General features: G+C 37.3%; 1 protein-coding gene across 1 annotated transcript in view; it reads right to left on the reverse strand.

The window, feature by feature from the left end:
* vps41 (VPS41 subunit of HOPS complex) overlaps positions 1-16,207 on the reverse strand; it is a 31,053-nt gene extending 14,846 nt beyond the window's left edge. Inside the window, exons 1-7 of the mRNA XM_056254188.1 lie at positions 16,037-16,207; positions 15,403-15,441; positions 10,611-10,718; positions 7,254-7,331; positions 7,056-7,130; positions 4,374-4,436; positions 3,848-3,913 (exon numbers count right to left, since the gene is read on the reverse strand). Coding sequence (XP_056110163.1) covers positions 3,848-3,913; positions 4,374-4,436; positions 7,056-7,130; positions 7,254-7,331; positions 10,611-10,718; positions 15,403-15,441; positions 16,037-16,057 — 450 coding nt within the window. The 5' untranslated portion in view covers positions 16,058-16,207. The remainder of the gene's footprint in view (positions 1-3,847; positions 3,914-4,373; positions 4,437-7,055; positions 7,131-7,253; positions 7,332-10,610; positions 10,719-15,402; positions 15,442-16,036) is intronic.
* Between the last annotated feature and the right edge of the window lie 7,487 nt (positions 16,208-23,694).

Here is a 23,694-nt window from a genome sequence, read left to right on the forward strand (position 1 = left end):
ATAACCTTGAATCGAAAAGTGTCAAAAACGCCACGCACAATCACACGCAGCCAACCTGACCTGACTGCGGAGAAAGTGACTGAAAAGGAAAGACGGTTCAATGTCGCTTCAGTTCTACACTTTTGGCCATGTTAACAGATCACAGCGCAGCAATAGGAGATGACACTCCAAGAGCCGAGCAGACGGAATTGAATTGCCTTTGACAAGATGCGTCTTCAGTGGAAGCCGTATTGATTTTCATGGCAGGGCTGCATTATGGAGACCTTAAGCCAGGGAGAGAGAAGGAAACAAGCAGAAGTGGGAGGAAAATGCAGAGGACTTGGCCACCGTGGCGCACAATGGACGCCGTTAATTGCTTCTGATAAGCACAATGCGGTGACGGCGTGGAGCCATTTTATGCGAATCAATCGTGGCACGGTGGATAAAAAGCTATGATTTACAAAAATTGAGAAGACTCTATTTGAGTGGTCCGAGATTTGTACGTCTCAACAAAATCTCTAACAGTCCACTTTACAAAGAACCAGTGGAATTTATTCAAATTCACTTTTTCAAAAATTGAAGTTTTTTTTCCAGCCACAAGACGTCTGATCACTGCATGCAAACAGATCAACTTCTTCTAAGAGCTTTTACGACAGACCCAAACCCTGTTTTCATTTCTATAGATGTATGGGCGTCTGGAATGTATCAGACTATGGCATCTTGGGTTGGTAGCATTGTGTCCTTTGAAAAATGAGCGTATTTGTTTAGTCCATAAGCCAAAGAGTGTTCTACATGTTGTGAACACTATGGCACTCTATGTAATGACAGTTATTTATTGCGCAAGAAGAGACAACATCTCTCTAGTGAACAACACTTTGGAGAAAATGGACCACTCTCTCTCTCTCTCTCTCTCTCTCTCCCTGATGTTGACCACGATGTAAGGCCAAGATGGTAAGAGCGTTTCATGCCGAACAGTTTTAGTTTGAGTAACCACTACACACGGCACTCAACGTGACAAAAAATGATTTCATTCTAATAATTTAGCTTAACCCTTGTGGTGAAACCTCAAGAGCATCAAATGATGGAGACCACAAAATATGTGTTTAGACTTCAGGCATGAATGTGGCTTTTGTTTTTATTTTTTTGTTTTATTAAGGCATTCAAACTTCCTTTCAAAATTCAGAACAGTGGTTAAATAATGTGTGGTTTTCAATAAACGAATTTTATATTTTTGCAATAAGCCTGCACCCAATCTTAAATATTTACAATACCGCTAAAAAATTTGGGGTTGTTAAGTTTTTTTAAAAATGTTTTTGAAAGAAGTCTCTAAAGCTCACCAAGGCTGCATTTATTTGATCAACAATACAGTAAAAACAGTGATATTGTAAAATATTATTCCCAACTTAAATAAACTATTTTCTATTTTAATATATTTTAAAATGCAATTTATTCCTGTAATGGCTAAACTGAATTTTTAGCATCATTACTCCAGTCTTCAGTGTCACATGATCCTTCAGAAATCATTCTAATATGCTGATTTGGTGCTCAGGTAACATTTCTTATTATTATGAAATGTGGTGCTTTTTGATGAACAGAAAGTTCAAAATAACAGCATTTATTTGAATTTTTTGGTGTGATTTTAAAGAGTTTACTTTCACTATTAAACAATTTAATGTGCCTTTCTAAATAAAAGTATTAATATGTAAAAAATAAACAAAAGAAAATAGTTGATCCCAAACTGTTGAACGATAGTGATCCTGGTTCAAACCCTCAATGATGTGCGTGAGTCAGAAAGTTTAGTGGAGACAGGAAAAAGACTGGATTCGAACCTGCATCTCTCATTTGAGCACCAAGGATCAACATTTCTAGAGTATCTGCACTAACCACTAACCACTTTCCTGTAGCTCAAACAGTAGAGCGTTGGCACTTGCAACGCCAAGGTCATGGGTTCGTTTCCCAGGGAAAGCAAGAATTGATAAGAATGTGAATGTGTTCCTTGAAATGCAATGTAAGTCCCTTTGGATAAAAGTGTCTGCCAAATGCATAAAAATGTAAAATGTACAAAAATGTGTGATTGGGACCTGACGCAGACCAGATACCAACCAAAATTTCCCACGAGCACCAGGGCTCAAGATTCTGGAGCATGTGTATGGTTTGAAAGTTTGAGCAGCTTCTGAGTGATTGGAGTCCTCTAAAAGTTGAGATCTATAAAGATGTTTTATAAAAACTGTGAGATTTGCTAAATAAATGTGTAAAAAGTAGAGAGGGAGGAGCTATTTGTGTACAGTGAGGGGAATGGAATCCAGGCATAGCGTAGTGCCTCCAACCAGAGATGGGGACTCGAGTTTGAGACTCAGACTCGAGTGAGTTTAAGCTAGAGTTTAAGCACACTGTGTGTGCGATTTAAGTCGCACACACAGTGACTTCAGACTCGACTTGAGACACGTCCTCGAAAGACTTCAGACTCGACTCGGACTCGAGCTGCGGGACTCGTGAACAATGTTTATTTTTAGGAATTTTTATTTTTCTGATGAGCTCGCTGTTATTCCCCTCCCTCCGTTACCTATAACCTGCCTACGTAACACGTACTACGTATCGGCTGCGCGCGCCACCACACATAAGAGGACAACAAACAAACATGTCAACTGCACCGGCCGCTGCTGTGCCATTCATTGTAAGCTTTGGGTTAAAAAACTTCAAACAAGACGGCCCAAACTAAAGAAGCGCTCAATGCTAAATATGCGGTATCAGGATAAAATATTCTGGCTCAACCACATCTAATTTCATCAGGCATCTGAAAACACACCCTGAGGTCAGTAAACATGTTAGCTCAGCATTGACCATCTACCGTTAGCTTGCTTCTTGCTTTAGCTACAACCTAACGTTACGGGAGGTTAAGTCCGACTGTCTTCCTTATGAAATATTAATGAGCATTTGTTTAATTGCCAAACTTGTGGTGGTCGATTAACGTAATAATTTACGTGCCGCTGTCTTCCATTACGTTAATTATTAACGTTGTCTGCAAACAGGTTACAGGATTATTGTTGTTTAATTTAGTTATAACGTTACACTGGTTTGAGAGTCTGGGATGTGTTGCTGACTTACAGTAGTTTATAAGCTATGATTAGTTGTGTAGGCAGTGCACATTAGGCCTACATGGATCTGCAAGTGATGGCGTGGAAATCACGAGCCACACGAAATCACGAAATCACTCAGTGCGGCTGAGAGATCGCACAATTTTTTTCACGGAAAAATACAGATATTGACATAAAAGTAAAGCATTCTTTGTGTTTTTGTCATGTTGCAATAGCCTGTTTACACTGATTACATACCAAAATCAAAGCTGATACTTTATGCTAATAGATAAAGGAGTCATAATAACATATTACATGCTTTGAATTCCTTATATATAGATATGCAGTGTTCTATGCAGCCTGGATGGGTCGCTGTACGTGATGCAACACTTATTATAACCACAAGAGACTTCAGACTTGACTTGGACTCTAGCTCAAAGACTTGAGACTTGACTTGGACTCTAGCTCAGAGACTTGACTTGGACTCTAGCTCAGAGACTTGAGACTTGACTTGGACTCTAGCTCAGAGACTTGACTTGGACTCTAGCTCAGAGACTTGACTTGGACTCTAGCTCAGAGACTTGACTTGGACTCTAGCTCAGAGACTTGAGACTTGACTTGGACTCTAGCTCAGAGACTTGACTTGGACTCTAGCTCAGAGACTTGACTTGGACTCTAGCTCAGAGACTTGAGACTTGACTTGGACTCTAGCTCAGAGACTTGACTTGGACTCTAGCTCAGAGACTTGTGAGCATCTCTGCCTCCAACACAGGTGATTCTGAAACTGGACTCACCTTGTTTCCTCCAGTCACAAACTGCTTATTGTTGGACTTGATGAACTGAGGGTGTAGCGCCATAACCTAGAATTGAACAAGGCATTTCAGTTTAGTTTACAGCAATACCCGAGTTAATATCAATGTCCACTCCAGTATTTCCAAAGCCATATAGTGCCTCAGAGGGGGTTAGACTGCATCCAGTCAGAAAACATGCTCAATAAAGTCATTTTTAGCCCAGGAAAAGTTAAAGGATTGATCCTCACAGTCCAATACACAAAAGTATCGATATAAAAAAATGACAGCAAAGGCTCTCTTTATGTGTGCCATAGGTGACATCACTCATGCTCAACAAACAGGCGGCTCATGCATGATATGAAATACCCTGGAGAAATCAATTAAGACGAGTAGCAGGGTGAAATTACATTGTTTTCGAGAATTATCAATGCTTGCTGTGACAGGAAATCGAAATCAAAGGGCTATTTCCCATCAGGCAGCAAAAACATTGCCGGGGGACCGACGACTCACATTAACAGCAATAAGTTACCTTGATCGGACAGTCAAAGTTTTCGTGGAAGCCCTCCCTGGTGTACAGGCCGAACACTTGCACCTGAAAAAGACGAGAGAGAAATTGAAAAAGAGAGACAGAGATGTCTTTTTAAGGTAAAACCACTGTGGTCCAGAGATGAGTTCTGAGCTAACAGTTGACTTGGGCAAAGCATCAAACCATCCAGCGGGCTAGTTAACCATCTGCCAGACTCCCAATTAGTGGAAAGGTCAACTCTTTCTGCCCTCGCACGCTTTTATGCTACCGACTTAATCGCTAGCTGTGCTGCGGTCCCCGACGGCTACAAACAAGCCTTAACACAACATTTCACCTACACCTGTCTGTATGAAACAAGAGGGGGAAAAAATGATTGTGAGCTTTCAAAAAAAAAAAAAACACTATTGAAAAGTAAAGTATCCTCTCACATTTAAGATGATGGTTTGGAAACGAAACTACTGACTTTGAACTGTTCATATGTTATCTTTTCTGGTCAGGCAACATACTATACAATTTTAAAAGTGGAGTTTCTACGTTTTGGAAAAACCCTATTCAAAGACTCTTTCTCTTAAGAAATATTTTGCATAAACAATGGTAGCAAAGCAGTCGGTAAGTGCAGTTTGGATTAACAGTGCAGAGAAGACAACAATGGCCTCCATATCGATTTTAATCAATAAAGTTTAATGTACAAAAACATCACCATTGTATCTTGTGAACTGCCAATATCACCACCAACCACTTCAACACTTATGTCATTAAGAAAACTGAAAATTGAAAATTAAATTTCAGTTCTAGTTTTACAGTTTGGACAGTCTAGGAGCAAATGATAAACTATATTTTAAAGCTAATACACCATCTTTATCACAAGTTTGTTCATGAAACGTCGGTTGCATCCTATTTTACTTTACTTCGGAAACTACTGAATTTGAATTCAGACAACATAATAAGACTAAGTTAGTCTGAAAATCATAATTTTCAAAGCGCAGTTTCTATTTCTTGGGGGGAAAAACCAATAATGAAAAAAAGATGCTTCAAACACTCATCCTCTTTAAAAAAAAAGGTATCATATTTTTTGTGTACCAATGGTAGCAAAGCAGTCGGTAAGCCGGGCTCAACAGTGCAGAGGAGCGAACAATGGCCTCCATATCGATTTTAATTGGTGTATGTGCGACAAGATCTCACTTTGCCATAGGAACAGGGATAGACGTGGTCTATCACACCCCAGATCAGCCTGAGAAAGCCACACAAGGTGCTGATGATTAGCCTCCGTGGACTGATAACAGCCAGCTCATGATCAATGAGCAGATAGATGGAGAGGAGCAATAGAAATCACAGAAGGATCGTGGAGGATAGGAGTTCTTTTTTTAACCACACATTTTAAGATGGACCAAATGCACACACGCTGTTTCTGCAGGTGTCAGAGTTGACGGAGCTGGTATTGAGTAGGAAGACAGGCACTGCATCATCTCTTGCAAACAGAGAAAGATATGAAAACTCAAGTAAACAAGTGCCTAGATTCTCATGGGGAAATTCACTGAGAATGAATCGTGCAATGCTGATAGCATTTGCGCATGCTGTCCATTTAGCACCCATTTCTCTAAATAAACCTGCAAATCATGTAATGGCATAAACACACAAGAATTAGTGCTGAATGTGATTTGCATGATTTAACTGCAATCTTGCATGCTTTGCTGAAAGTGTACAAACTCATTCCACACTGTAAAAAGTGTTCAGTTCGCTTACTTCAAAAAATGCTGTAAACCCGTTGCCTTAAAATTAAGTACAAAAATGTAATGCTTAATTGAAAAAATTAAGTTTATGTGAACTTGACAATTCCACGATTAAGCATGAAGTTAATTTACTTAATCATTTTAAGGCAACGGGTTTCTTAATTTTATTTTTAAGTTAAGTCAACTGATCAATTTTACAGACTTCTGAACAGTCTGTTTAAAATCCCAATAGTTCAGTAGTCTTTTTATGTACTGCATGTCTCTTATTTATTTTCCTTTTAATGTATAACTTTATTTCATTTTAATTAATTTATCCAATTCTTCCATTTTTATTTCTTACTTGTTTTAGAATTAATTTATTTTTGTTCTTTATTTTTATGACTATGCACTTTGAATTACCACTGTGCATGAAAAATAAATACTTAAATTAAAAATATGAATAAATAAACCTTGCCTTGCCTAGTGTATGTTATGGTGATGGTCTGTCTGGATATATGTGTGTTCATTATTATTCTTATCCATCATCAATAACTTTCTGCTACCATAATATAACATCTACAAAAATATTTCAATCAATTCATTGCCTAATTTCCGTGATTATGATTTCAGACCAATCTGACCTAGCTTCCTATTTTGACAAGCAACCCAACAAAAGCTAACTAGGTAGCCTAGTTCTGACAAGTAATGCGTAATATGATTTACAGAAGCAGAACTTGTTTCTGGATCAAAATTGTTTGTCCTGGAGCAACATTCTGATCAACCAATCATTGTCCTTTGATTTTAGGAGAAGGGTTCAGGAACTAAGCCTGGAAGTACTGATTGATAAGTCACTGCCCTCTCATTTTTTTATGATTAGACTGAGGGTTAGGGTTTGGATTAGATTGATTGGTCGTAAAGGACTAATAAAGGATGTTAAAGAGCAATGGGAGCTGTAGTGAATAAAGGAAATTCTCACCTTTCCATCCTCAGAGCAGACGCCAACATGATCACCGCTCTCATCCAAACTAATCTGGTTTATTTTCACTGGACTCTATAAGGATGAAAGAGAACAGAGAGGGAGAAACAGTCACATCATGTAATCAGACATAACATGGCATCTATAACATCTAAAAGATCTATAACAATCAATCACACGAGATAATTTCAGACTTACAATTTCAAACTTCTGTGTAACATTTCCTTGGATATCCAGAAGGTAAACCTTCCCAAAGTGTGTCCCAAGAGCCAGGAACTGAAGGCAACAGAGGACACAAACATGCCAGACACACAAGTGAAAATCACGGGACATCCTGCACTTATACAGAGTTAAAAGCTGTGGAGGAGGTATTAAAAATGAGCTTTACCAGGCATGGCTGCGAGGCCTCAGTGTTTGTGCGTGCATGTGAGAGTGTGTGTTTGTGTGTGTGGTTTCAGCTGGACCCTTCGGGGGCAAAAAGTGTGAAATTGCTGGAGGACAGGAAAGCCTATTTATCAGAGCGGCCCAGTGTGAAATAGCGTTTTTTCCCTCGACATATCAAAACGCTTCAACATAATATATGCACCACAGGTCACACATCTCTGCCCTCTACACCAACACTCTGCCTGTCAGACTAATGCAATTACATTTCAGAGTTTAACATATGAAAACTTTTCCTATTTTCTCTTGTGAATTGCCAGTATCACCACAAACCAATTCAGCATTTACAGTTTGGACAGTCTGGGAGCAAATGATAAATTATGGTATAATTATAAATCTCACACACCAATCGTTATTACAAGTTTGTTGAAAGCTACTTACTCCAAATCCTAAATATTGCATGCATTTCCATTTATTCACTGAAGAAAATTGCAATCTGATACATTTTCTAACTGAAGCTAGATATACAAACAATTAAAAAAAGTTTAATTTGACCAATGAGCAATTAATATGATAGTGTAGAGTGACAGGTGGTTTGAGGGGCGGGGCTTATAAAGAGCTCTAGGTGATGTCAGCAGAAAAGGAAAGTCATTTTAAGTGTCAGATCAAGAGTATTATGCCTTCATTAAAGATTACAAATAAACACTTAATTTTTTTGTGAATTACACATTAATGAATCATTTGAAGTGAGACCAGGAACATCTATTAAGAAATAAGATACATTTTTGTTTCATGCTGACTTTAAAAACTCTTTAGTACAGAAGTATCAAACAAACACCCAGTGTTTCCTCACATATTCAAGCAGCAGAACATTATTTTTAATAATACATGCTAACAGGGCATTCGGCAGATTCAAGTTCGCGTGAACCAGTAGTTGTGACCGACTTTACTTCAATATTGTGACGTATTTTCTGAGTGAAACAGAAAATTGAATGGAGAATAGAGGGTGTGGCTTGTTTATCAGCGCTCGCAGCAGAACAACAGTTGGAGGAGATGTTCAACCCAAGCCGTCAAACTGACAGCATCAGAGACGGAAGGCCATTCCAAAGGGGAAGTACATTTTCAGATTTTGGTTAAAGATTACAAAGACAAATGGATGAATTGTTTATTGTGTGTTAACAAATTAAATAGGGTGAATGTTTACTTTACGCAGACTTTAATACTTTTTCAGCTGAATATGGATTAGTGGATGAAACAACTGTCTGACAGCAAAAATTCACTGGGACAAGTAGAAGTAAAAAATACTAGAATCAATATTAATATTAAATATTTAAATGTATGTGTTTCAAAGTCTTCACTGATTATTAGATGTCACACGTTAATATTGATTCCTCTAAGTTTGACTAAAAATCAGTCCTGGGGATGTAATTAAAATGATTTGATTTTTTTTGCTAATGTCCCCTTTCATTTACCTTATTACAGCTCAATTTTAATTACCAATTTCATATGTAGGCTAATTCCTATCTAAATGCCCCTTGTGACTGAAATTGGTCAATTCATTGCTCCCCCTTTTGTTACAGAAATACTGGTTATTAGAGCAGCATAAATTTGATTTTTGAATTTTATTAGCTCCAGAAGAGAATGTATTGTGCATGTGCTCTGCATGGTGTCACTAAGGTTAAACGAATAAAATGAAATCAGGCCACATAAGGTGATGTTCAGTCCAGTCCGACCAGCATTCTAAAATTGGTTAGATTTGGGTCTATTGCTCTGCCAGCTGAAAAGTGGACCGAGCTTTACAAAAGCATCCAGACACACTTTAAAAAAAACACACAGAATGAGTCCATCTCTGAAACTGAGGGTACCCTGTGTCCAAACACATATACACACACACCTGCTTACACATGCACAGACCTTTCCCTGTCGCAGCACACCGAGCCGCCCCATGCTTCACTGCAGTCTATAATGAAATGCTTATATTTACAGGCACAGCCGAGCATGTCCAACAAAACCCCCCGCAATCTTCCCAAATAAAATCAGACAAAAATAAATAAATAAAAGGGGTGGCCTCACCAGCCTCAGTAGCTCTTAAAGGGATTTATCAAAATGGAATTGCTGAAATGAAATTCGGAATCCTGGCACTTAAAATATGAGGCAACATTAGGCAGGTGGTGCTCTTGTGTGTCTAGGTGCCGGAATGCACATTGGAGCGCATGCATAAAAGACTACAAGGGAAGAGACGGAATGAGAGAACGATAGAGATGTGAAAGAAGGTGAAAGAGTGAAAAAAGGGGGGACTCTCATTTGAAATTCAGCTTTTCAACGTCTCCTCTTCTTGCAAGCTTGCCTTTTTTTGGAGAGATGGAAGAGGAAGAAAAGGAGGAGGAAGACCCAAGGGAAAAGCAGGAAAATAGGGGAGGGGGGGGATTTAAAATCAATAGCGGTTAATAAAACATCAGGTGAGGAGACATAACTAGGTATGACTATTCCTCCACAGCGTCCGTGCATGAGTGAGCCGGCTGCCATGACGATTAACCAGCCCACGTAGAATGCTCCACCAACAAAAATATCAAACCCAGGGAAAAAACTGAAAGAAGACAGGCAAAAAAAAGAAAGAGAAATCTAAAAGCAGAGGAAATAAACAGGAAAATTAGCGAAAGGGTGGTGACCCGTGAGTGTTTGTGCGCAAGCAACTCTCTGAGAAAATTATGGTGCGGAGTCAAAAATGCTATATTCAGTATTATACAAGAGTGTAAAAATAAATAAAAATAATAATTATTAAAAAAAAAATTAGATGACTAATAAGTTATGACAAACAATATATATGTTTACATTGCTTTAACTCTTTTCTAAATTGCTTTAATTTTCTACGTTTTTTATAAGCTATAAGAGATTCAACTAATTGTTTTTTAAATAATAATAATTAAAAGCTCCCAGATTTCTCTGCATTTAAGAATTTAAAAAGGATATGATTTTTGCATTTTATTAAAAAAAAAAACTTTTTGTTTTATTATTAATCTACAATTACATTTTAAACACTGAATTCAAGTTGCAATTAAGTTTATAATTTAAATCAGTTCAATGTATTCTTTTGTGCTTTCTGAAATACATTAAAACAAACTGTATATGCACATCATGTCTTGCTAAAAAGCTTTTAAGCAGAGTTCTGAGGACCTTGTCATGCACCGTCATGCAGCTGGCCGCATCCTTCTGCAAGATCTCTGTCACGCCATTGGTCAGCCTCTCGTACTTCAGTTTAGGCTCCTCCTCAGTGTCCTCCTCCTGAACAAACACAAACACACCCATCCTTCATTAGTTTGGAATCTTCCACAGAATATACAATTGATTCACACATTCATACACGTGTTCAAAAATATTATCCATTTAGCATTTTATTCTCTTATATTTATTATGGTGCAATTCATTAGTCTTACCAGATATCCAGTAATAATTAAGCATGAATGTTAATGGGACCCTGATTCATAGATAGTACAAGGATGTCTAAACTTTTTTGTCAGCCGAACCCTTTTGACCTAAAATATTTCCTTAAAGGACCGCTTGAAGTCACCTTTATTTATATATTGCTTTATACAATATATAGGACACATTTCTCGATACTTAGGTCACTTATTCAAAACTCTTTACACAGTTCTCCAAACCAAATTTCATCTTGGCACAGCAGTCCATTTCACATTCAAATTGCATTAAAACTACCAAAACTTCATACAGTATATGTCTCAAAACATATCATTTCATAAAAATAGCAAAGGTTGTCACTCATCAAACACACTTTGTCATTAATAAAACAACAACCTAAAAAACACTAACAGGTAGCGTTATACAATGTTTTCTTTTGTAATGTTTCTTTACAAAACAAGAATGACAGTTCTATATTGTTTACAATTCACAGCAGTATACAGTGTTACATGGTCCATGTTTACATTACAGTAGAAAATTATTCCCAGGTTTTGTACACTCACCTAAAGGATTATTAGGAACACCATACTAATACTGTGTTTGACCCCCTTTCGCCTTCAGAACTGCCTTAATTCTACGTGGCATTGATTCAACAAGGTGCTGAAAGCATTCTTTAGAAATGTTGGCCCATATTGACAGGATAGCATCTTGCAGTTGATGGAGATTTGTGGGATGCACATCCAGGGCACGAAGCTCCCGTTCCACCACATCCCAAAGATGCTCTATTGGGTTGAGATCTGGTGACTGTGGGGGCCATTTTAGTACAGTGAACTCATTGTCATGTTCAAGAAACCAATTTGAAATGATTCGAGATGATTTGTGACATGGTGCATTATCCTGCTGGAAGTAGCCATCAGAGGATGGGTACATGGTGGCCATAAAGGGATGGACATGGTCAGAAACAATGGTCAGGTAGGCCGTGGCATTTAACCGATGCCCAATTGGCACTAAGGGGCCTAAAGTGTGCCAAGAAAACATCCCCCACACCATTACACCACCACCACCAGCCTGCACAGTGATAACAAGGCATGATGGAGCCATGTTCTCATTCTGTTTACGCCAAATTCTGACTCTACCATCTGAATGTCTCAACAGAAATCGAGACTCATCAGACCAGGCAACATTTTTCCAGTCTTCAACTGTCCAATTTTGGTGAGCTCTTGCAAATTGTAGCCTTTTTTTCCTGTTTGTAGTGGAGATGAGTGGTACCCGGTGGGGTCTTCTGCTGTTGTAGCCCATCCGCCTCAAGGTTGTGCGTGTTGTGGCTTCACAAATGCTTTGCTGCATACCTCGGTTGTAACGAGTGGTTATTTCAGTCAAAGTTGCTCTTCTATCAGCTTGAATCAGTCAGCCCATTCTCCTCTGACCTCTAGCATCAACAAGGCATTTTCGCCCACAGGACTGCCGCATACTGGATGTTTTTCCCTTTTCACACCATTCTTTGTAAACCCTAGAAATGGTTGTGCGTGAAAATCCCAGTAACTGAGCAGATTGTGAAATACTCAGACCGGCCCGTCTGGCACCAACAACCATGCCACGCTCAACCAGGACCACACCCCTAAATGCATTGAAGCAACTGCCATGTGATTGGTTGATTAGATTATTGCATTAATGAGAAATTGAACAGGTGTTCCTAATAATCCTTTAGGTGAGTGTATATAGTAATTGAAATTGAAAGAAATTAGTTCAGCTACATCTCATTGTTTTGATAGTGTTTCTGTTTTTAGATTCATAATATATTTCAGTGGTATTACTGTAGTAATGTAGCAAATTGCTCTCTTATTCATTTTTATATTATGTTAAGTTTAAAAGTTTTGAAAAGAATATTCAAACTAAATATTTAAATAAAAATCTTAGTCTTAGCGATTGTACAAAACTGTAATGGTAACATGACAGAGGTAAAATATGTTTTTAGAACATTTTATTATTTTTATTTTAAAACTATTTCATTATTTTATTTGTGCATTTTGATGATTTAATTAATTATTAGCTTCCCACCAACTATTTAAAATTGAGTGCTACATTTCAAGCCTGGCCAATAACATGTGTATTAATGTATTTATTAATTAATGGTGATTACACTGCAAATACTTTTTAATGCGGGACAAACTATGAAACATTTAGCTGAACTTTAGCTTCTTTGGCTTTAGTTAGTTATCTTATTTTTGTTTGATGAATTATTAACTAAAATAATAGTTTTATTCAGCAAGGATTCGTTCAATTGATCAAAAGTGACAGTAAAGACTTTTAAATTGTTAAAAAATATTTTTTTTTTTAAATGCCGTTCTTTTTAACTTTGAATTCATCAAGGAAAAAATGTATCACGATTTCCACAAAAATAAAATTAGCAGCACAACTGGTTTCAACATTGAAAATAATAAGAAATGTTTCAGTCAGTGCCAAATCAGTATATTAGAATGATTTCTGAAGGATCATGTGAGACTGAAGACTGGAGTAATGATGCTGAAAATGCAGCTTTGCATCAAAGGAATAATTTAATTTAATTTAATTTACTTCAAATTACTAAATTATTTGAAATGATAGTCAAATAAAAATAGTTATTTGTTATAATATGCATTACATTATAATTATATTAATCTTACTGACACCAAACTTTGAACAGTCGAAATATACACGCATATATTTACACATACAGTTTTTACATTATATATGTTCTTTTTATTTTTGGACAACTATGAATTCGATCACAGGCAGATTGACAGATTGGGTAGTTTCATTTTATCAAACATTTTTTTCTCCTCATCACAAACACCTCCATTGTCCATTTCCTGTTGTGTCCAGATGTGAAATTTCTAATGCCTGAGCATTTGTCATGGTCCACAAAGCCATTACAGACAGGGACGGAGAGACGGAGAGAGAGGAGGGAAAAATCCTGACAAACTTTCTACGGTGGGGAGGGGAGGATAATATCTCTCCTGTTTCGTATCCCATAATTTCTTCCTCTTGTTAGTGTTTGCCATCGCCACGCCGATGTGGTGGATGAGTGTTGTGCCTCATTCCCTGCCGCTCCTAATTGGTGCCCTTGGGAGCAGGGGATGAAGGGAAGTCTGTCTTTAATTGCCCCTTTTCTGGAGTGGTGTGACCATCCACACTCTCCTCTTTTGCTCATCCCTCATTCTGTCTCTGTCTTTAGTTACAAACTTTGTTGGAACGCTATATTGAAGAATCGGGCCTCAAAACCACAGATTAATGTCAAACCGCACAAGCATCTTTCCTCATTTTGCTGCATGGCATTACATTTGGAAGCTGTGGTATGTTTTCTTTAAGCCATGAGGTGCGTTCTTCTTTCATGAGGCCGGACGGGCTTTGCGTGGGGTGTCATGAATACTGTCAAGCTCCAGAAATGTCAGGAAGACTCGGAAGCTGCGGTCCATCTGAGATCACATTTACACAAAGCCTTCAAGACGTCCATGGTCACATCAGGAAGTGTTGAGGAGAGATAGATCAGGAGATAGAGACCGAGCTCTACAATTATGAACAAAACAAACTGTGCTTTACAGTTATTCCAAGAAAAATACAATCATGCTCTCCGAGGTGCATGCAGAAGACAGTTTGTTGACAGGAGATAGGACAGATTGCTCCACGGACTGAGATTTCATTTACGAAGAGGGCAAGGCTGTTGTTTCTTTCTTCCTGTTTTCATTTTGAATTGAGGACTGAATGTCTACTAGACATTTTATTCACTGTCTGTCTCACTTAAAGGCAAACTCTATCCTTTTTCAAAAGTATTTTCTTAAAGCTGCACTCAAGAAAATGGGCAAAATGTAATATGACCTTTTACAGTAGCTCTCATTGTACACAGGTTACAGGCTACAAGTTGTTATTTTACATATAGGATTCCTCTTTAAGCATGTTAAATAACAATTACATGACTGCACACTCCCAAAAAAGCATTTGAGTTGAGACACACTTAAAGGCTAAGTTGGCTATTCTTATTTTCTATGGAATATTGCAGTATTTACTATATTTATAAAAAATGTATCCATGCACACCATTTTTTTTTTGGTGATCTTTGAAATCTTTAATCAAAATAACTTCCCCTTCCTCTTGCAATGACATCTCTTCTCTGATGACATATATTTACTGACGTGAGGGCGGGACAACCTGTCACTCACATGACAAGCCATTTCACTCGGATGTACGTTACGATAGGGAAGAAAATCTTCCATTTCGTGCTTACTTAAAAAAAAACAGTATGTGCACAATAAAAATAAACAAAACCAAGTGGCATGTGCAAGGTTTTCACAAACTAACTTTACTTTTTCAACTTTTTAATTTTAACCAAATGAGAGTAACCACAGATGTACAGTAGTTTAAATCATAATTTAAATCATTATATCTATAGATATAAATCCTAAAACCATTTTTGCAATCATTCTTTAAATGAAATAGGCTACCATAATTGGTTTCATATCCATTTCAAAACTAGATAGATTATTCAGATAAATTGTACAGTCCATGATTTTACCTCTGATTCATCTGTTGATTCTTCACTTAGTTTTCCTCCCTGAAAAAAAAAAGATGTTTCAGAAAGATGTGTTAAAATGACACAAAGTAATGCATTGCTGCTGAAAATATAACTAACAAGGCACCTTATTTCCCACACTCCTGTTAAAATATTTAGTATTAAAGGGAAATGCTGCACCAAAACATACAAAACAGTAATTATCTTAAAGTCCTATATTTAAAGTATTCGTCATTTTGTCAGTAAACTTGCTGAAATCCTTGCTGAAAAAGCCTCAGCTGGTTTTAACGGTTCCCCAGACTGCCCAGTGGACAAGCGTCCAAAAGTGTCCAGTCTAGGAGAGCAACTAAAACCAGGACACGAGTTTAGCTAGTTTTAAATGTTATTTTTCAACATGGATATTAACATTAGCAGTAGTACAAGGCAGTGATATTGTCAAGTCAAGTGTCAGACTATCGTGTTAGCCAGACAGCTTCAATAACACGTCTTAAAAATACTTCCTTTAAAATATCCTGTACACAGCACACACAGTGTACCTCGAATAGCCCACATGGCTTAAAAAATGAAACATACAGAAACAATATAATATTCACAGGCTTCTGTCATTTGGCAACAGATTCTTCCTAGAGAAACCTACCTGCTCTTCCACTTCCGCCATGATACAGCCTCCAGATGTGCTATAATATGGCAGATTTATTCTTCGTCTATCAATATATGGTCTGTCGACAACGTAAATAATTTTTATTTACACTCAAATCAGTTATGTGGCACAATATAAACCAGCGTAGCTAGCTAGTCATGCGATGTTCATTATTATGTACAGTGGGTCACATGACAAAAACAGGAAGCGTCGCTGGTGCATCACGGGATTTGTAGTTTAAGGGCAAGAGAATGACTTGGCTTACAACGGATCTTTTTTTCCTTCGATAGATGCGATTTAATACAGTTTTTTTTTAGTAGGAAACTCATTTTAGTCGACCTTCACATTTTATTAAATAAAATTGTAATTCAACAACATCTGCATGTGAGCAATATTTGAATGTCACGTCCAAACGTCTTGTATAAATCAGCTGACCCTAAAGAATCACTGTCGTCTACCTTCATCCTTTTGCTTATTCTAATAAATCAGCTAGGAGGACGTGTGATGTGATGTAATTTGACATTGTTACGTTTGTAACAGATAGACCGCCATAGGACAGGATCATTTGAGACAGGCTGTCAATGTGTCTCATAAGTTTATGCTGATAGTGGCTGGCAGGGCGAGCTTTGCTCTTACCATTATACAGGTAATGAGTTGGAATATCAGCTCCATTGACTTAAATTTGGAGCTTACTCAGCAATTATTATAATTCATTGGGCAAAAATTATGCAAATTAGCGTAGCCTACACATCAAATACCCTTTTTTAATGTTTGCAAAATAAATGTTGATCATATAAAATTAGACCAAAACCAATAATGAATTCTAAAATCAGCTCAAATGAAAACGTGGAACAGAATCAGATATTTAACATATTGCATCTTTCAATGTATTTTTGTGACCTATATTGTAAACATAAATGCATAAGTTAAATATGATCTAATTTCATTTTGCAATTTATCTTTAATGCCTTCTGCAGTGAGTAAAAGCTCTTTAAATAGTTGAACAGCTGGGGTCATTGCATCTCTGCCACACGTGTAGGTTCACTGTCTAATAATTTATGAGAAATGACCCACTGCGCCTCTGCTTATTGCTTTATTGGCTCAAGCCTTATAATGCTTCGGGCTGTTTTTAAATTATTCACTGATAATGTACTATCTATTTTTATTTATTTTTTACTACATGGTTTTTACACATCTTAGAGTATGGCTGATATTTGTTCATTCTATAAACAGGTTATGTTGAAGAGATTTGTTGTTTGTCTTTTGTATAGACGTGTTATACAAAACAGTTATATTGTTATTCTTAATTGTTTTAAAAAAAACTGATATCCATACATGTAAACAAATAATAAAATAAAAGAGTACATCTTTAATGATTAATTTTGGATACCGAAACTGTACAAAATAAACAGAAGTTTTGGGGGAAAAAGTACATCTTAAATAATTATTTTTGGGGAACAGAAATTGTATAACACAATGAAATTTGAAGACATAAATAAAGTAAAACAACAAAATCAAATGAAATAAAATAAATAGAAGCTCTTACATAATTATTTTGGGTGAACTGAAATTTGAACAAAAATAAATAAAAAGTTCATCTTTATTCATTATTTTGGGGGGAACAAAAATGTACAAAATTAACAGATTTTTGAAGAAATTATGATTAGGAGTTAGCCAGGCTATGCTGTACATCACACATCTTCTGTGTCTAAAATGATGTGTGGCCAATCTCCTCCTATATTACTGCACTCATTTCTCCTGAGGGAAAAAGTCTCGTCCTCAAGTTGAGACTGAGAGCCGTTCTCTTAGGAAATGACCTTTAAGTTCCATTTGGCGCGGAGGTCATTGTGGCGTCTCGACACACTCAAATCCACACACTCCTATCTCAGCCTTCACCCCCGGCTTTCAGCCTCCTGAAGCTGCTTTTGACACATTGCCATCACAGTGCATTATTTATTAATATCTCTGTTGTTTTATGTCTGATTTTGACCTGTCTTTTGAGTGGCTTTGGTTTCTACTAATGTTTTACGGCACAAGCATTGTTACTTTTTTTTAAAAGCAGACAAAGAAAAGTCATATGTTGCTATTGTATTTTTACTAAAAGTATTGACATCTCTGTTGAATTTGATTTACGAGATCTGCAAGGCAATGAGGGGCAAGTCATTATATGGTTTTAGCTTGAAGTGATTCTTCTGCAAAAAGACTAAAGGTCTTCTTCCGGCTATGATTCTGCCACGTCTTCCACGGACTGTGAGATTCACTTTCTCCAGACCTTTGCCACGGTCAGCGAGGGGACATGAGGTGAGAAAGAGATCACAACTGGACAAGTGTAGGCCTGTCTTTCTCACTCTGTCTTGTCTTGCCCTCTACAAACCACTTCCCTTAATTCTCTCTCTTAATATCTCTCTCTTTCTACACAATTTCTAAACCTGCCCAGTGCCCCCCATCTCCTCTCCTCTCCCCCCAGATCGATCTTGGCATGCTGGTGCAGCCTGACGTGGGCAGGGGGGCGAGTGGGGAGCGCTGGCCCTTCTTCTCACCCTCATCACCCTCGTTCTCCCCCACCGAGGCCAGAGAAGAAAGCCCTGCTGGGGATACAAACAACAAATTCTACCTTAGATCTTAGCCAATGCAACTGACCAATCCATCATTTTTGTTGTTTGAGACTCAAGATACTTACTGCAGTTCTCACTACACCCGCAGCATTTGGGTCAGTGAAATAAAAAGGCCTACATTAAAATTTTAATTCATACATACAATAACTTGAATACACCTGTTCTGTGATAAGCATGTTGTAATTTCTGAAGTCAAATTCATTTTTATGTTTTTTGGGGGACAATATAACAGGTAGGTAATATAATAAAGAATAAAATCGAATTAAACAATGGAATGCTTGAAAAGAAAACCTTTAAAGTAGTTTGGCGTGATCGTATTATTCTTTCTTAGAAATAAGATTATTTCAACAAAACTGCTTCACTGTTTAGTAAAGGGACTTTGTGTAATATTCAGAAACCCTTGTTATTAGCGACATCGGTGGCCGTTAAGTGAACTGCAGCCAGCAACTTTACTGCTCGTGATCGCACACGTGTAGCCTACTACAGTACACACACACAACATACAAGCGACTGAACGTGATTCTTTTCCCATTTTTTGCTTAGAAAAGAAGTTGGAAATATAGCCATAACGAACATCTACAACGTCCATGCTGCAGACAGCGACGTTTAGATGAATATGTGCTGGCGGTTTCCTCTGGATATCATTACAAAATAAACACATCAAAATGACAGCGGTGAGAAAACAGCCGTTAAGAATCATCTGATCATCAATAGTGATGTGGATATGTTTGCACAAGCTCTGCAATTCAACGGCATCATGTCGACAGATCAGGTAATTACAATTACACTGTTATTATGATAGTTTGATTATAAAGTGTAGGCCTAGGCCCTTTTGAGATATAGCCTAGGCTACTATATAGATCTGACTATGCGAGACTCTAGTTTGAATTAAGCCATTTTCTTTGCATGAAACATTGACATATTGTACAGAATAGCTCTTATTCGGCATTATCCCGAACATTGAAAAAGCAAGCATTCTTTTAATGTGACAAGAGACAAGAGAGGACAAGTGCGCATAAACGTAACTTTTGATTTTCCCGGCAAAAACGTCCCGAGTCCTTCACTTAAAAATCAGTCTACAGGCTTTCATTTCATTCATAGGCGTCGATTTCGGTGGGGACGGTGGGTACGCGTCCCCACCAGATTTCGTCATGAGTCATTTTGTACCCACCACTCTTGGAAACATTGAGGTACGGATGTACCTAATACAAATAAAACATCTCCAGTTAACTAGCAGAGCATTCATTTAGTCCGCTCTTAAATAAGAGATCTAGCGCTAAAATGTTTTGTTTTTTAACTCAAGCTGAGCGCTCGTGTCCGCTGCTATCAGTGTCGTGGATACAGTGTTCTCTTTGGCTCGCGCACAGTTTTCACTCGGACGCGCACTTCAATCTATCGCCGTTGCGGAGAGACTCTCTATATATTCATTCCGGTGAAATTACAAAATAAAATGCACACAAACGTGTCCCTGGCTGCTTGATATAGACTGTAACCACTGATGAACGTATTCAGTTTTGAGAGAGAAAAAAAACTATACCGAGGGCGGATTAGAACCCGTAACCTCTGACACGCTTGGCAAAAGATCTACCACTAGACCATTTCAGAACTCAAACAAAAATTTGCGGATTGATGCATTTATTTACGGGTCAAACAGGCTGCAGAGTTTGTACCCAGCACTTTTGAAAATGCACTTCTGAATGCGTCTCTGTCCCCACCACATTTCAAACCAAACTGACGCCCATGATTTCATTGACAATCTAAGTCGGGGAAGGTCTCGTTTTTTAAGTTTTGTTACACGCTGTTCACACATTGGCAATACTAAAAACGATTAAAACATGAAAACTCTTATAGCAGTAGCACCGTTAATATTTGAAAAACTTTTGTCTGGAACAGAAGAAATTTCAGACAAACATAAAACTGAAAATGAAATGAGTAATATCTCAATAAGTTATACCTAAAACATCAGATAATCTGACCTTTTCATGAAAAGACAAAATTAGTTGCCATGAAAAAAATGTATATTTATCAATGAAATACATGATATTAGAAAAAAAACCGTTTTAATCTAAACTTAAAGGGTCATGATGAAACCCCCCTCTTTCAGCTCAAATCTAGCTCACAATCTTTTTGAAAAATGCAACTTAAATGGGCGTGGATGGCTGTGAGAAGGGGTGTGGTATGGCCATCACTGTCATCGCCAGTATCCCATGCATATCGACTGTCACTAAAAGCAGTGGTAAAACGTGAGGAAATGCTAGATTTTTTTTTATAGCTGTTAAAGTCTTATGAAATACGACACTTTATTATTGTCCTTTCAAAAGTAACTGAATGCCCTGCTATATTAGCCTACAGTAATCATAATTCTATTGAGAACATATTAATGTAGGCTACATGTATAATTATAATGTTATTATAAAATATATAGTTGTTTATATAGACACTATAAATACATATATTTGAAAATTATTAATTTTCCGCTTAAAAAAAAACGTTACGTGCATAGCTAGATCTACGCGCCCCCTGAACCCCCATAATAAAGATGGCTCTGTGGAGGTGGATGACGTCTCATTTTAGACACACACACACACACCTCTGAAGGGATAGAAAAGTCCTCGGGACTTGGTACCGCATCACTCGCAAGACGCAACCTGCATTGGTCGTCAACAAGGCGAAGTCCACCATTCTCAAATTCTCGAAGCTCTCTCGAGAAAAATGTTTGCGGCACACATGTTTAGATGTGTCCGTGGTTGATGGAAAACCAACCGCCCAGAGCCAGAATCTAGCCCGGGCAGCATCGCGGGGAAACATATTCAACCCAATTGGACTTTTGCACCACGAAAACAAACACTTGCGTGCGTCCCATGATTGCCTCTCTCATCTACTACGCGATATCACAGTTTGACATGTCACTGGAAAGATCCACGTGGTGTCATGAATAATTAAGAGACAGTGTCTTCTCATAGGATATGAAAACTCAGTCTCATTAATAATTATGAGACACCGATGAGTCATCAACGCACTCACAGTGCACTGCCACGTCACAGCCTGTGACGTGGACACGATGAAGATTTTAAACCCGGAAGGCAAAAAAAAGCGGAAAAAACTCAAATTTAACCATTTTAACCCTGCTATTAAATCTAACTGATGCTAACATTGTCTTCAATGGTGTTCAACACATATACCTCTGATAAAATCTCAGAAAATTTGGTTTGGGGTTTCATGAACCTTTAAATTTAACTTAAAAAAAAAAAAAGATTGTAAAGATGTGTACTCTCCTCTCATATATATTTAAGTTGCAAAGAAGTGATAATGGCATTTACATTAAATATTTAAGGCATTCAAATCGAAAGTTTTCTGGGAATTAAAAAAAAAAAGTGAAACCAACATTCATTTATTACAAAGAGTACATTTTTCCCCCTTTTTTGTGGACCCATTTATAATATTTGAGTACTTTTGTGGAAAAACTCATTATTTAGTATTCTACATCGATGAATAGGACATCAAGAGTAAACAAATTGCCATTCTTTGCTAGTCCATTTCATTTTGATAGTTTAAATAATTAGGCCTATTTAGTCAAACTCATATTTTCCTATTAATAGGACATACTATTCTTAATCAAGTTCACAAAGTGCTTGCCTCTAAGTAATAAATACCCTTTATCTTATGCCTCACATTAAGCTGCATTCTTACTTGATTAAGTGAGCTATTTTATATTCATGACCAAAGCATAAATCACAAACAAGCCTCTTCGTTACATCCATGGCACCGAAGGGATAGCTACTAATTTTCACCGAAAAGAGGACTAATATGGTACATAATTCTTATTTAATGTGGGAATTGGGCCTGAACCACACAATTATCTCCCACCGGAGAAAGACAATGTCTTATTTCACTTACCGAGCTATTCCCTATAATTAGGATGCACCCCTGCATCAGAGCTGGCCCGATGCCCTCAGTGGCAATTAGTATTTATTACACAGTTAATGACCATGACATGTAAAACCCAGTGAAGTGGTAAATTTAGAGCAGTCAGCGGTACTCAGTGGCTTGCTGCTAGATGTCGGGGAGTAGCTATTTGCCAAAGTGTCCACCTGTGTCGCGACTGAATTAATGTCCAAGCATCTCATGAATGCACAAAGCAAAAAACACCAAATCAAATGAGCTAATTTGAACAATATCACTTTTTGTTCTCACTGTCCTTCTCTCTTTTATTAGCAAATACTTTCTTTCTTATTCATTTTTCTTGCATTTTAAAGTCTAAACTGATGGCACTAGGCAAACACATAAACTTAAAATAGTACAAATGAGATGTTTATTTATATAGGCGTTAAAGGGGGTTTTATTTATTGAAATTGAACCCTTTTCTGTCTTCTTTTTCTATGATTCACTAATGCACTGTCACCAAGCTTAGGATATTTTTTTTTCTCTTTACAATCTACTTAGCAATGATTTATTGATCGTGGCCTCTTCCTTTATACTGAATTAGCAGGCCTTTTGGAAAATCACATTTTCTCACCTCTTGTGTGTGTGAACCTGGATGGGGGTTGACTTTGTGAATAGAAATTCACAGGGTGCCTTTGTTTGAGAGCCAGTCAGATTTTACCGTTTTAATCAGTACTGTTGTGCAGCATTTCATTTACTTGTTACATGCTAGGCTACAACCAAAGACTTGTTTATATGACAGTAGAAGTTCCTCAAGAACACAAGTTAAGTACACTGTAAGAAAAAACTGTGAAATTTACAGTAAAATACTGGCAGAAGGGTTGCCAGCCACTTGGCATATAAATTAATTAAGCTATTATTTCACAAATCATCGCCTATTTGAACACTAATTTGTTTTTCACATTCACATATACATTAAATACATTTTTCACATTCACATACATTAACAGATACTAGTCTATGTGAGAACATGGTCCCAAAACAATGCAAAAGTTAATTTTTGTACATTAAATCTTTTTTTATTCACATTCACAAATTGGCCAACATGATACAGTAATATACAAACAGCATGAGCAACAGCCCTTCAAACAATACAAT

The sequence above is a fragment of the Rhinichthys klamathensis genome, unplaced genomic scaffold, assembly GCF_029890125.1.
Source record: "Rhinichthys klamathensis goyatoka isolate OS25496 unplaced genomic scaffold, OSU_Roscu_1.1 h1tg000110l_1, whole genome shotgun sequence".
Lineage (NCBI taxonomy): Eukaryota > Metazoa > Chordata > Actinopteri > Cypriniformes > Leuciscidae > Rhinichthys > Rhinichthys klamathensis.